Source organism: Scyliorhinus torazame, chromosome 7 (assembly GCF_047496885.1).
Source record: "Scyliorhinus torazame isolate Kashiwa2021f chromosome 7, sScyTor2.1, whole genome shotgun sequence".
NCBI classification, from domain to species: Eukaryota; Metazoa; Chordata; class Chondrichthyes; order Carcharhiniformes; family Scyliorhinidae; genus Scyliorhinus; species Scyliorhinus torazame.
In genome coordinates this window covers 160,888,022-160,903,204 of record NC_092713.1, presented here as the reverse complement: position 1 = coordinate 160,903,204, position 15,183 = coordinate 160,888,022, and the positions used below count along the sequence as shown (strand labels likewise).

Below are 15,183 nucleotides of genomic sequence, written 5' to 3'. Positions count from 1 at the left end.
TTTGTATTCAATACTTCGCTCAATAAATGAAAGCATTTCATATGCTTTCTTGACAACCTGTCCTGCCACCGTTAAGGACCCGTGGACATGCATTCCAAGGTCTCTCACATCCTCAGCCCCTCTCACTATCTTCCTGTTTATTGAGTATTCTCTTGCTTTGTTTGCTCTTCCCAAATGCATTACCTCACACATTTCCGGATTAAGTCCTATTTGCCACTTCTCTGCCCACTCCACCAAACTATTGATATAATTGTGGCGTCAACAGCTATCCTTTTCACTATCTACTACATGGCCAATCTTTGTGTAAACTGTAAATTTCACAATTATGCCACCCATATTAAATCCAAATCATTAATAGATACAACTAACAGCAAGGGCCCCAACACGGAGCTCTATGGAACACCACTGGAAACCGTTTTCCATTCGCAAAAACACCCATCGACCATTACCCTTTGTTTCCTGTCAATGAGTCAATTTTGGGTCCAACCTGTCACCTTTCCCTGTGCCCCATGAGATTTCACTTTTCTGACCAATCTGCCATGTGGGACCTTGTCAAATACCTTACTGAAATCCATATAGACAAGATCCACCGCACTACCCTCATTAATTCTTCTTCTTATTTCCTCAAGATATTCCATTAAGTTAGTAAGACACCTACCAAGCTGTCACCCATCTCCCCTTCCCCTCCCAGTACCTGCACTGACCTCACCCAGGCTGTTACTCCTCCATTCCTGTCTTGTGCCCAGCTCTCAGTTTGCAGACACATTGCTCATTCCCGGTCCAGGTACCTGCTGCTGGGCGTGCTGGTCCTCGATGAAATGTGAATTCACTGCCTGCAGCTCTTGGTCCAGCCTGTTGTATTTGTCTGAAGTGGAGTTGAGTCCCTGGCTTCCCTTGGTGCTCAGCAGGGTCTGCACACAGACATCCAAAATGAAATTAAAATCATTCAATGGACTATATGGGCCTTGGATCTCACTGGCTGGAAGAAAAAAGCTTGTACTTATGAAACCACAGTTAACTCTCTCATGCTGTGAATCATGATCAGGTGAATTAATTTGCTGTCGCTATTTTCCACGCAAATAGATCCTTCATTACACTGAGAAGAGCTTTCATTAATATAGTGCTGCTTGGATTAGATTTTGTTTATTGTCACGTGTACTGAGGTACAGTGAAAAGTATTTTTCTGCGATCAGCTCAACAGATCATTAAGCACATGAAAAGAAAAAAGAAAATACATAATAGGGCAACACATGCTTGCGACATTAGGATAGGCCAAAGTACTTTACAGCTAATGAAGGATTTCCGATAGTCATTGTGTCACATAAGGAAAATTGGCAGCCAACACAGTAAGGTTCCAAATAGCTACTCTTCATTGAAATAACAGCCGGAATTCTCTGGCCGTTCATTGGCGGTAGGATTCCCTGGTCCCACCAGCAGCACACCCCCCACTTGTGGGTTTCCCGGCGGCATGGGGTGGCTTCAACGAGAATTCACATTGACAGAGGCGGGAATAGAGAATCCCGTCGCCAGCGAATGGTGCGCCACCTCCTGCTGCCGGGAAACACGCAGCTGGAAGGCTGGCAAAACCTGCCCAATAGCTTAGAATCTTTTATATCCAGTTATAATAATAATCTTTATTGTCACAAGTAGGCTTACATTAACACTGCAATGAAACTGAAAATCCCCCAGTCACCACATTCCGGCGCCTATTCGGGTACACAGAGGAACAATTCAGAATGTCCAAGTTACCTAACAGGACGTCTTTCGGGACTTGTGGGAGGAAACCGGAGCACCCGGAGGAAACCCACGCAGACACGGGGAGAATGTGCAGACTCCACACATGCAGACTCCACACAGACTGTGACCCAAGCGGGGACCCTGGCGCTGTGAAGCAATAGTGCTAACCACTGTGCTACCTTGCCGCTCATGTATGTGAGGGGGGGGGGGGTTAACAGTAATAATTCCTCCTCTCACCACCCACTCATTTTTTAAAAAAATTTAAATAAATTTAGAGTACCTAATTCATTTTTTCCACTTAAGGGGCAATTTAGCGTCGCCAATTCACCTAACCTGCACATCTTTGGGTTGTGGGGGTGAAACCCTCGCAAACACGGGGAGAATGTGCAAACTCCACACGGACAGTGACCCAGAGCCGGGATCGAACCTGGGACCTCGGCGCCGTGAGGCAACAGGGCTAACCCACTGCGCCACCGTGCTGCCCCCTCACCACCCACTCATAAACAGAAAGGTGTTTTTGATTTGTTTATAAGTGATGGAGTGTTTCCCAACCTCCCAGTTTTGGTGTGATCCAACTCTATATTCATGACCCCACAGCAAACTTGAGAAAGGAAGGATGAATTCCAAGGGTCAGTTTATTTTATCAAAATGCAAAAGGAGGGTCACAATCCTCCACACTCAAGCAGTAAAGAAAAGAAAGATTTACAGTGCAGAGACCACAGAGAAAATAAATATTGTTTCCTGTGTCTTCCAGAGTCCAGAATCAAAATCCAATTCACAGAAACCGGTGGGCTAGAAACCAATGCTGGATAATTCACTTTTCCAGGGATGTTGGTGTCACATGAGAGAGGCATGCCGAGATGATTCATTCGTGTACAAGATAATGGAAGAGAATTTCCAGCAGAAGAGAATTTCCAGCAGAAGCAACGTAGATGGTGACAGGGGTTCAACATGGGGCAGAGCTCCTTTTCTGTCAGGCTGCCAGCAACTGGTAAATAGCAGACTGAGCTTTTCTGTTCTGCATGGCAATGGGTGGTATTCTCCAATGCCCCCACTGGTGGGTTCAATGAGGGGCTGGGGGGGATGGATTTGGCGCGAGTGTAAAAATAGGTTTCATGCCAATGTGAATTTCCCACAGCAACTTCCGTTGGTCACCGCCATGGCAGATCAGGAAACCTGCTGGAGGTCGGCATAAAACCAATTTGCATCCCGACATAGTCAATGGATGGGAGGTAGGTTCGCGTGATGGACTGAGCGGTTTCATGATTGGGGTGGGAAGGAGGCTACCACTTGTCACCGTACACCAGGCCTGGGCAAAGGAGGCAAGACTGTGAGAGCCGTTACCCTACCGCCAGGAATAGACAGCAGTGCAGGAAGAAGTTGCAAAACTTCCTCAGGGCAGCCAGGGTGAGTAGTCAGCACCGTGCCCTTGGAGGCCTTAGGTCGAAGGCATTGGCCATGAGTCAGGATGTCCAAGGCCTGGGACACTCTGAGTGGGTGGTAGCCGAGGCACAGGACCAGGCTGCCCTGTCACAGGCAGCTATGTACCAGGGCCACCTGGACATTGCAGCGGCACTCCAGAGCTTGGCCCAGTCACAACGGCTTATGGCTCAGAGAAGGTCGTCATCATCCTCGATCCGATGGACCAGACCCGCTGTCACTGCCAGCCCAGGGCCCACACCTGGTTAGGAATCAAGGAGGAAGTTGCCGGGGGGGGGCAGAGAACCTGGAGACGATTAGTGTCCCATGCGCGCCGGCCCTGGCGCACACGTTGTGCGGGCTCCTGTATCTAACCGGGCCCTATGTCCTGCCCATCCTGACCCCTCTGCATCCTCCTCGTCGGACAAGGCTTGGCATTCATCATCCTCCTCCAGCACAACGTCCATCTGCTCTGCGATCTTGTGGAGGACGCAGCAGGCCACCACAATGTAGGAGACTCTCCGAATGATATACTGGAAACCCCCTCTAGAGTGGTCCAGGCACCTAAAATGCATCTTAAAGGTGCCGAAGCACTGCTCAATCACGCCCCTGGCCGCTGCATGGGCATCGTAGTAGCGGATTTCGCGTGGGTCTGTGGCCTCCGTGTAGGTATCATCAGCCTCAACCGTAGCGGATAGCCCCTGTCGCCCAGGAGCCAACCCCTCACCCAGGGTGCACCTCAAAAGGTGTCAGGAACCGTTGAGTGAGTCAGGATGAAGGCGTCGTGTTCATTGCCCGGGTATCGGGCACAGACGTGCATGCAGTGCATCTCATGAGACACACCAGCTGCAAGTTCATAGAGTGGAACCCGTTTCGGTTTGTGAAAACCGGTCCATCATGGGCCGGTGCTCATAGGGCGACATGTGTCCCTGGACCTGGGGATCTCGGCGATGTCAGCGAACCACGCTGCCCGGGCATCCTGGTGAGCTCGGTCCACATGGAATTTGATATATTGTGCTGACCAGGCACATAGGGCTTCTGCGACAGCGCGGATGTACCTGTGCACCAAGGAATTTGAGATTGCAGACAGGTTCCCATTCAGCGCCCGGCAGGACCCCGTAGCGTAAAGGCTCAGGGAAATCGCTGCGTTGGCAGACACTGCGAGCGGTTGTCCTCCCCATACCCCCACGGTGCGCTATGATCTGGCAGATGTGCCACCCAGTCCCCTGCTCAGCCGGAGTCTCAATTGCATACCCGATCCTGCAGGTCCTCAAATGACAGGTGTTGCCGGTACAGATGAGGCCTGATGCGTCACTTCCCTCCCATCTCCTTCTTGAGCCTATTGGCGGCCGGCTCTCCAACCTCACCTGCTGGCTCCTGTTCCCCTGGGGCAAGCTCTGCTGCTGCAGGTTCCTGCCCAAGCAGTTCCTGCTTGTACCGCTTCAGTGCATCCCCCAGGGCTGCGGCGGCCATGATGAAGGCCACCATTCCCAGTTGAATTCCGAAGTCTATTGTCTGCAGGGGGTGAAAGGCAGACAGGTTAGCATGGTGCGTATCCCTGTGCCCAACCAGTAGTGCCCCAGCATGTACAGCTCCACCACACACCACCCCCATCCTCCTCCATCCCACCCAACCCCAGCAGCTCCCCCGGCACTCTGTCCTCAGCACCGCACACTTGGCATCAGCGGGGCCCGGCGTCGCAGGTGCCACTGGCCCCAGCACCTGTCCCTGCTGGCAGGGTACCAGTGGATGGCCCTACCCATGTAAGAGGTATGCTTACCTGTCTTGCACCCTCCTGTAGAGGCTACTGTGGCCTTTGCCCTTGGGTGGGCCGCGATGGCGCCCGTTTCTGTGTGTGTGTGTGGGGGGGGGGGGGGGAAATAGTGCAGTGGGGGCACCAGACGACTGATGTCTGTGCAACCAGAGACCATGGTGGGTGGTCATGGTCCATCGTCAGGTTGCCCCCCGCTACTCCACCCTCCCCCGCCGACCTTGGCATACGTCCATCCGGTTTATCCCCCACCGCCCCTCCCCCAAGCCAGCCCTGCCAGCAGCTGGACCGGCAGCCCACGGTCGTCCCTCTGGGAACATGTCCCACCTCCTCTCTCTCCCTCCGAAGCCAAGATGCCTGTTTCCAGGTTTTTAAAACCACAAGTGAACCTTGCTGTTGGCGGGAGCCCTGGAGAATACCGGGCTGGGCCGGTTAATGATATGCCAACGGCGTTTACTGTACTTGTGCAGTAGAATGCATTGATGTCACTGTCAAGGCACTGGCATTCCTTCGGGCGCCCGGCGCCGGCCACAAATGTTCGGCTCAGGTTTTGCAATTTCGGCATCGCTGGACAGGGAATCCCATCCCTAGTCTAACATCTCACCTGTAGATGGCACCTCTGACACTTTTTTTAAATTTAAAATGCCCAATTATTTTTTTTTCCAATTAAGGGGCAATTTAGCGTGGCCAATCCATCCATCCTGCACATCTTTGGGTTGTTGGGTGAGATCCAAGCAGATACGGGGAGATTGTGCAAACTCCACACGGACAGTGGCCCGGGGCTGGGATCGAACCCGGGTCCTCGGTGCTGTGAGGCACTAACCACTACACCACCATGCTCAGTGCTGGAGTGCTTTAGCCTTGGATTATATGCGGAGGTTCCTGGGGTGGGAGTTGAACTTTCTGAGACAGGTGTCAGTGCTACCTCCTGTGCCATGACCGACATATTAATGACCAAACAATCTGGTTTTAGTGGCATTGGCTTGAGGAAATAATGCCCAGCACGTGACAGGAAGTGGAGGTTCACCAGAGTTCTGTGGCACACCATTTCACGCAGGGGTAATCGGCAGCAAGAAAATCCACCGCATTTTCCCCACTCGAGCACCTAACCGCTGCCCAGTTGAAATCTGTCAACTCGCCCAAGGGATCGAATCTGCAACATTTCTGGTATCTTGATACCACATCAGCCTGTGCTGGACCATCAAAGGAGTTCCTCAAGTCCGAGTGCCTCTCAAAGAAAAACACAGGGGAGTTAAGAATGGCATGTCGATGAAATTTCAAGTATATTTAACTTTGCTAAATAGGTTAAAGTTGCTCAGTGATCTGCAAAGTAAGTGCGAGTCTACCTGAGTTTCAATGTGGGGGTGGGGCGTATGTGTATGTGTGTCTGAAGGAATGCCCTTTCTTCAAATCTTTAACACACTGCGAAACGTTTATTTCCCCACTCAGTGAATGGTGTTCTTGGCCAATCTGTGAATTACTGACGGTAATGTTGACAGTATCCACAAATATCCAGTCTGGAAAACCGACTGAAAGGCCATGGTTGGCATTTTTCCCACTGAGATATCTTATCGTCTGCAAAATACCTTTAGAAATGCAGCTCTGCTGACCAGTCCTCGTGAATTTTCATAGTTTGCCCCTGTAATGCCACATGACACTGGTTGGTGATAAGAGTTAAAAGCAGACCACTCACCTGTCTGTTCTTCTGTTCCGCCAATGCCTGCACTGAGGAACTGGACATGTGATCCTTCATCTCCTGCAATTACAGGTTTGGTATTCACTCTAACAGATAATGGAAACATTCATCAAAAAGGAATATGAACAACTGCAGTGGGCCAGCCTCTCACTCTCACAGTCTAGGGCTTATATCTACACGTCTTGAACCAACAGCCACCCACTCAGTCCCATTTATAAAATCATTAATTTTTCCTTTTAAACTCCCCATCATAAAAAAAGAATACCGTGCATACTTTCCATCCTCTGCGCTGTCCCATCAAACACTCCCAGGACAGAGACAGCACGGGGTTAGATACAGGGTAAAGCTCCCTCTACACTGTCCCATCAAACACTCCCAGGGCAGGTACAGCACAGGGTTAGATACAGAGTAACGCTCCCTCTACACTGTCCCCATCAAGCATTCCCAGGACAGGTACAGCACGGGGTTAGATACAGAGTAAAGCTCCCTCTACACTGTCCCATCAAACACTCCCAGAGCAGGTACTGCGCGGAGTTAGATATACAGTAAGGCTCTTTTTACACTCTTTCAGAAACATGCAGCACAACAATGGGGTAGATTCTTCAATGCCCAACGGCGGTGTCGGGATTTCCGATCACCCAAAAAAACGGGATTGCGCCAGGATCTCCTTCTGGCAGCAGCAGCGAGCTGCCCACCCACCGTTGGTGCCACCGTGCAAAACCGCGATTCTGCATGTATTTAAATCGGATTAGTGGGCTGGAAGCCCGATTCCACCTCCCCCCCCCCGCCCATGATGCTCCACCCCTCACAGCCAGGAGTCACGGGGGGAGGGGGGGTGATTTGGTGCAATGATTTACAAGGGGAGACAGTGGCATAATCATTGCACTATTAATCCAGACACACGAGTAATGCTCTGGGGACCCAGGTTTAAAGCCCACCATTGCAGATGGTGAAATTGAAGTTCAATAAAAATCTGGAATTAGAAGTCGAATGATGACCATAAAACCATTTTCGATTGTTGCAGAAACCCATCTGGTTCACCAATGCCCTTTAGGGAAGGAAATCTGCCGTCCAAACCTGGTCTGGTCTCCTTGTGACATCAGTCATGATAATAATAATCTTTATTGCCACAAGTAGGTTTACATGAACACTGCAATGAACTTACTGTGAAAAGCCCCTAGTCACCACATACCGACGCCTGTTCGGGTCACAGAGGAAGAATTCAGAATGTCCAATTCACCTAACAAACATGTCTTTTGGGACTTACAGCAATGTGGCAGACTCTCAACTGCCCAGTCAAGGGCAATTAAGGATGGGCAATTAGTGTTAGCCAAGCCAGCAACGTCCACATCCCTTGAACGAATAAAAGAAAGTGGGGCCCAGGCGCCATGGCAGGTGAGGGGGAAGCAAGGAGGTAAGCAAACCATTTAACCTTTTGGGGCTTGCCGGAAGATGTAAGCCTGGGCCTGAGGGGAATGACTTGGGTGCAAATGTGTGGACTCAGGGTATCCCCCTCAGGATTAGGGTGTCCTGACGTGGACCCCCATTACTGCATAATTTCATTTAAACCCCCCTGCAACTCACACCCATCTGGAGGGCCTGTCTACACACAGGTTTCTTAGCTTTGAGCCGCATGCCTGCACAGTATGAAGGACTCCAACATGCAACCAGTTGCCACCCTTCTGGTGGGAGAGCACAAGGCTCACCGGTGGCGAGACCCACTGTAGACCACACTGGGAATAACAGGACATGGGCCATAAAGTGTATCGCCAACAGCAGTTGCGGCAGCCACTGGTACTCCAAAGGGACAGGTGGTAAGGAGAGAGGCTCCCCACATCACAGGCCGGGTGCCAGTCACCGATAGAGACAGGGACGCAGTGAGGACTGCATCATCTCGAAGGAGCTGGGGATTGAGGGGGGGGGAATATGTTGAGGGTGGCGCAGCAGTACAACTTAGGATAACCATGAAACCTGGTGGCATTGGATGGTCAAGTGAATCCTCATATTTCTGACATTCTCTCCCCTCTTCACCAGCAGAGACATGGGTTTTAGAGTACAGCCAGCAATGGTAGCTATCTATCTGGTCGCTGCTGCTGTCATGGCTGCACAGTGACGAGAGCACCAGGGCCAGCCCAGAGATGACCCTGCCCGAGAGTAGCCTGCCCCAGACCAGCAGGAACCAGCTGGTGAGGCTCAAGTGGCAGCCATCTACCAAGTCGAGGAGGAGGTGTAACGGTGGTGCTGCATCAAGCCATGTGTATACATTGGCGCCGGTCCATCGAGGAGCTGCTAGACTTAATTTGTCGCCAAGACTTCGGCTCCCCAAGGAGACCTGTGCCAGATGGTGGCGCACCTCATCCCCACTTCAACACCCACCCCAGCCAAAATCTCCCTGAGCCTCTCAACCCTTTGCTCCCTTAGATCTTCCACCCCTTCTCTTCCCCCAAGCCATCCACTCTTTCCCATTACTACAGCTCTCCCTCTCCCCTCCGAAGGTCAAATCAGGATCATCACAGGTTAATGGCCCTGGGTTGGCTTGATCAGTGGTCTTGTCCACAGAGGAAGGATGATGACTACTCGCTGCAAGATGAGCTCTGGTGATCTCTGTGTCTGACATAGTCTGACTCCTCTCTTTAAGATAACATACCACTGTCTGGCCGGATGATCCCAGTGAGGGCTCACTCACTAGAATGCGGTCATACAAGATGGGCTCACACTGCTGCCGACATGCCCTGCTACTTCTCAGTGAGGGTGTAACCGAGTGGGGCGTGCTGTGCTTCCACCCGGTTGGCCAGAACTCAACACACTGCCCCAGCCCGTCCTTCGCTCCCGTGAGACAAAAATTAGAGGCACATCGGACTGGTAGAGAAAGTGTTTAATGGTGAGTATTTACAATAAGTGTTCCCTTCCCCACTAACTATCTACTACACCGTGCCAACTTAGATGTCATCTATCTTTCGTGGCCCACCGCTTCTTCTGCATATTTCCCCAGGTAGAACATCAGGAGTGGTGGCAACCTGCTGCGTGTCTCACTTTCTGCCCTGTGATGCTCTTGTCGCTTATCCTCTGGAGGGCCTGGGGCTGGATGGGCCGGGCCAACCTTTGAGTGTCACAGGTGACGACGTGTCAGTCTGTTCAGCCCGCTGCCCAGCAGATGGGCCAATGTCAGGTGGGAGGAATTTGGAAGGGTTGAGGTGTTCCAGAGATGGGCCCCATCACTTCCTCCTCCTTTGGGGTGTTTGCTGGCCCGTGGGCTACTCCATGGAACGAAGGGGAGGCCAGAGTAAGTTCCGGTGGTCCCTTTGCCACCTGGCGCTGCCAGTACTGGAGGCCCGTCCTCATCTGAACCATGGTGTCGACGTCCTCAGCCATGGCGCACTGAGGCTGGGACATGTCCCTCAGTGAGTGAGCCATGTCCCTCACTGCCTTTATCAAGTCCCCCTGTGACTGGCTAAGGTCAGTCAGCACCCAGCCAATACTCTCAATGCCCTTTGCGAATGGGCCAAGCTCTGGAGTCCCACAGCTACGTCCGGACATGTCCGCCTGTGACTGGGCAAACCGTCCTGCGCCTCAGCCGTGGACAGCACAGTGTGTCCCAAGCTTTGGGTGTCCTGACACATGTCTCTGACCCTTTCAGTGTTGGTCTGAGTGCCACACATTGTCGGCACCATCTCCTGCGCCTGAAGATGAGTGAACTCCTTCAGTTGGATTGCAGGCACTGCAATTTACTCCTGTAAATTCTGGCTCTGCTTCTGTATCTGCACCAGTGATGGGATCATCTTTTCCAGAAGTGCGACACCTGTATGGACGACAGCGGTTCCCTGGGATCAGGCAGCCGTCCAACCGTCCATTCCTTCGGGAATGCCTGCCTCCATCTGATGTGCTGCAGCATGTCTGTGATGCTCATCAGGTGTCCCAGGAGCCTGATTGCTAACATTACCCAGCAAGGTGATAGTCTCTGCGATGGTAGATGGTGCAGTTGAAAGCAATGCCAAGACTTCGGTGTCTTCCCCGGAGTCATGCTCTGGGGATTTCTGAGGGTGTAGATGCGGGGCAACAACCCTGGATGGCCCGGTCTCGTCTGAGTGGGATCGTGAAAGACAAAAGACATGGGGTAAGATGTTGGGAAGGACTGGTCTGTGGGCGAGGATAACTCACTTGATATAGGGACTGTGTTGCTTTGGGCTCTCACTTGTTCGGTGCATGTCGAACTCCATTCCAACCACAGCCCCCTCCTCAACCTCCCTGACCAGTTGCAGAGCCCTTTCCTCAGAGAGGGTTCGGACCTGCATATCAGGGATGCCGTCTGCTGGTGCTCCCGGTGATTATGGCCGGCTTTATCCTTGGGGACACAGAAAAGAAATAGCGAGTCGATGGGAGGCGTGTTTTATGCGGGGTTTGTTGCTGGTGGCATGTGTGTGCAAGGTTCCTGGCCAATGAGGGCAATACATTTGTTGGGGGTTTGTGGAGGGTGGATTGTAAGGGGGCAAGCAGGTGGGGTGTTACTGGCCTCTAAGGGATTGGGGGCAGAAATGAGGAGTGAGGAACAGGAGTAATGCCGGGTAACAGAGAAACAGTGCGGAGCGAGGCAGGCCCAGTGAGTTAAAACAGCGGGGGAAGAGAGAGGAGCTTCAGAGCGAGAAACAGCACGGAGAGAGGCAGTCCCGGTGAGTCTAAACAGCGGGGGAAGGGAGAAGAGAACGGTCGACATGATGCCACACTAGTTAGCATTGTTGCCTTGCAGTGCCAGGGACCCCGGTTCAATTCCGGTCTCGGGTGACTGCCTGTGTCAAGTTTGCAGTTTCTCCCCGTATCTGCGTGGGTTTCCTCCAGGTGCTCCAGTTTCCTCCCACAGTCCAAAGATATGCGGGTTAGGTGGATTAACCATGCTAAATTGCCCCGTAGTGTCCAAAGTTTAGATGGGGTTACAGGATTACGGGGATAGGGCGCGGGAATGGGCCTAGGTAGTCTGCTCTTTCAGAAGGTCGATTTCGGCGGGAGAACAGCTGGTGAGTCAGTTTCAGCGGGAGCATTGCGGAAGGAGGTTGCTGGGAGTTTTTTAGGCGGGAACAGGAAGTCGACCCGCGGACGTCTGGGAAGACCCTCAGCAATAAATTCTGGTGGAGAGGAAACCCGAGACACTACACGTGTAGTGTCTCCCACCCGCCCTCCTCCTCTAACCTAATAATAAAACCCATTGGTCTGAGGTAAGTACCATATTTTATTATATTATTATTATTTTTTATAAAAAATGTAATTTAGTTGTTAGCCAGATCTTGGTAGAAAGTTAGAGGAATGGCAGGGAAGGGAGTGCAATGTCCCTCCTGCAGGATGTTTGAGGTGAGGGATGCAGTTAGTGTCCCTGCTGATTTTACCTGCAGGAAGTGCTGCCATCTCCAGCTCCTCCAAGACCGAGTTAGGGAACTGGAGCTGGAGTTGGAAGAACTTCGGATCATTCGGGAGGCAGAAGGGGTCATAGATAGCAGCTTCAGGGAATTAGTTACACCAAAGATTGGAGATAGGTGGGTAACTGTAAGAGGGACTGGGAAGAAGCAGTCAGTGCAGGGATCCCCTGCGGTCGTTCCCCTGAGAAACAAGTATACCGCTTTGGATACTTGTGGGGGGGGGGGGGGGGGGGACTTACCAGGGGTAAGCCATAGGGTCCGGGCCTCTGGCACGGAGTCTGTCCCTGTTGCTCAGAAGGGAAGGGGGAGAGGAGCAGAGCATTAGTAATTGGGGACTCGATAGTCAGGGGCACAGATAGGAGATTTTGTGGGAGCGTGAGAGACTCACATTTGGTATGTTGCCTCCCAGGTGCAAGGGCACGTGATGTCTCGGATCGTGTTTTCCGGGTCCTTAGGGGGGAGGGGGAGCAGCCCCAAGTCGTGGTCCACATTGGCACTAACGACATAGGTAGGAAAGGGGACAAGGATGTCAGGCAGGCTTTCAGGGAGCTAGGATGGAAGCTCAGAACTAGAACAAACAGAGTTGTTATCTCTGGGTTGTTGCCCGTGCCACGGGATAGTGAGATGAGGAATAGGGAGAGAGAGCATTTAAACACGTGGCTACAGGGATGGTGCAGGCGGGAGGGATTCAGATTTTTGGATAACTGGGGCTCTTTCTGGGGAAGGTGGGACCTCTATAGACAGGATGGTCTACATCTGAACCTGAGGGGCACAAATATCCTGGGGGGGGAGATTTGTTAGTGCTCTTTGGGGGGGTTTAAACTAATGCAGCAGGGGCATGGGAACCTGGATTGTAGTTTTAGGGTAAGGGAGAATGAGAGTATAGAGGTCAGGAGCACAGATTTGACGTCGCAGGAGGGGGCCAGTGTTCAGGTAGGTGGTTTGAAGTGTGTCTACTTCAATGCCAGGAGTATACGAAACAAGGTAGGGGAACTGGCAGCATGGGTTGGTACCTGGGACTTCGATGTTGTGGCCATTTCGGAGACATGGATAGAGCAGGGACAGGAATGGATGTTGCAGGTTCCGGGGTTTAGGTGTTTTAGTAAGCTCAGAGAAGGAGGCAAAAGAGGGGGAGGTGTGGCGCTGCTCGTCAAGAGCAGTATTACGGTGGCGGAGAGGATGCTAGATGGGGACTCTTCTTCCGAGGTAGTATGGGCTGAAGTTATAAACAGGAAAGGAGAGGTCACCCTGTTGGGAGTTTTTTATAGGCCTCCTAATAGTTCTAGGGATGTAGAGGAAAGGATGGCGAAGATGATTCTGGATATGAGCGAAAGTAACAGGGTAGTTATTATGGGAGACTTTAACTTTCCAAATATTGACTGGAAAAGATGTAGTTCGAGTACAATAGATGGGTCGTTTTTTGTACAGTGTGTGCAGGAGGGTTTCCTGAAACAATATGTTGACAGGCCAACAAGAGGCGAGGCCACGTTGGATTTGGTTTTGGGTAATGAACCAGGCCAGGTGTTGGATTTGGAGGTAGGAGAGCACTTTGGGGACAGTGACCACAATTCGGTGACGTTTACGTTAATGATGGAAAGGGATAAGTATACACCGCAGGGCAAGAGTTATAGCTGGGGGAAGGGCAATTATGATGCCATTAGACGTGACTTGGGGGGGATAAGGTGGAGAAGTAGGCTGCAAGTGTTGGGCACACTGGATAAGTGGGGCTTGTTCAAGGATCAGCTACTGCGTGTTCTTGATAAGTATGTACCGGTCAGACAGGGAGGAAGGCGTCGAGCGAGGGAACCGTGGTTTACCAAGGAAGTGGAATCTCTTGTTAAGAGGAAGAAGGAGGCCTATGTGAAGATGAAGTGTGAAGTTTCAGTTGGGGCGATGGATAGTTACAAGGTAGCGAGGAAGGATCTAAAGAGAGAGCTAAGACGAGCAAGGAGGGGACATGAGAAGTATTTGGCAGGAAGGATCAAGGAAAACCCAAAAGCGTTCTATAGGTATGTCAGGAATAAGCGAATGACTAGGGAAAGAGTAGGACCAGTCAAGGACAGGGATGGGAAATTGTGTGTGGAGTCTGAAGAGATAGGCGAGATACTAAATGAATATTTTTCGTCAGTATTCACTCAGGAAAAAGATAATGTTGTGGAGGAGAATGCTGAGCCCCAGGCTAATAGAATAGATGGCATTGAGGTACGTAGGGAAGAGGTGTTGGCAATTCTGGACAGGCTGAAAATAGATAAGTCCCCGGGACCTGATGGGATTTATCCTAGGATTCTCTGGGAGGCCAGGGAAGAGATTGCTGGATCTTTGGCTTTGATTTTTAGGTCATCATTGGCTACAGGAATAGTGCCAGAGGACTGGAGGACAGCAAATGTGGTCCCTTTGTTCAAAAAGGGGAGCAGAGACAACCCCGGCAACTATAGACCGGTGAGCCTCACGTCTGTAGTGGGTAAAGTCTTGGAGGGGATTATAAGAGACAAGATTTATAATCATCTAGATAAGAATAATATGATCAGGGATAGTCAGCATGGCTTTGTGAAGGGTAGGTCATGCCTCACAAACCTTATTGAGTTCTTTGAGAAGGTGACTGAACAGGTAGACGAGGGTAGAGCAGTTGATGTGGTGTATATGGATTTCAGCAAAGCGTTTGATAAGGTTCCCCACGGTAGGCTATTGCAAAAAATATGGAGGCTGGGGATTGAGGGTGATTTAGAGATGTGGATCAGAAATTGGCTAGCTGAAAGAAGACAGAGGGTGGTGGTTGATGGGAAATGTTCAGAATGGAGTACAGTCACAAGTGGAGTACCACAAGGATCTGTTCTGGGGCCGTTGCTGTTTGTCATTTTTATCAATGACCTAGAGGAAGGTGCAGAAGGGTGGGTGAGTAAATTTGCAGACGATACTAAAGTCGGTGGTGTTGTCGATAGTGTGGAAGGATGTAGCAGGTTACAGAGGGATATAGATAAGCTGCAGAGCTGGGCTGAGAGGTGGCAAATGGAGTTTAATGTAGAGAAGTGTGAGGTGATTCACTTTGGAAGGAATAACAGGAATGCGGAATATTTGGCTAATGGTAAAGTTCTTGAAAGTGTGGATGAGCAGAGGGATCTAGGTGTCCATGTACATAGATCCCTGAAAGTTGCCAC

General features: G+C 51.2%; 1 protein-coding gene across 2 annotated transcripts in view; it reads right to left on the bottom strand.

Moving 5' to 3' along the window:
- The window catches only part of stx6 (syntaxin 6), an 82,884-nt gene that overhangs the window by 51,573 nt on the left and 16,128 nt on the right, over window positions 1-15,183 (bottom strand). For both annotated transcript variants that reach the window (XM_072511729.1, XM_072511730.1), the window contains exons 4-5: window positions 6,621-6,683; window positions 789-911 (exon numbers count right to left, since the gene is read on the bottom strand). In XM_072511729.1, the coding sequence (XP_072367830.1) occupies window positions 789-911; window positions 6,621-6,683 (186 nt within the window). The remainder of the gene's footprint in view (window positions 1-788; window positions 912-6,620; window positions 6,684-15,183) is intronic.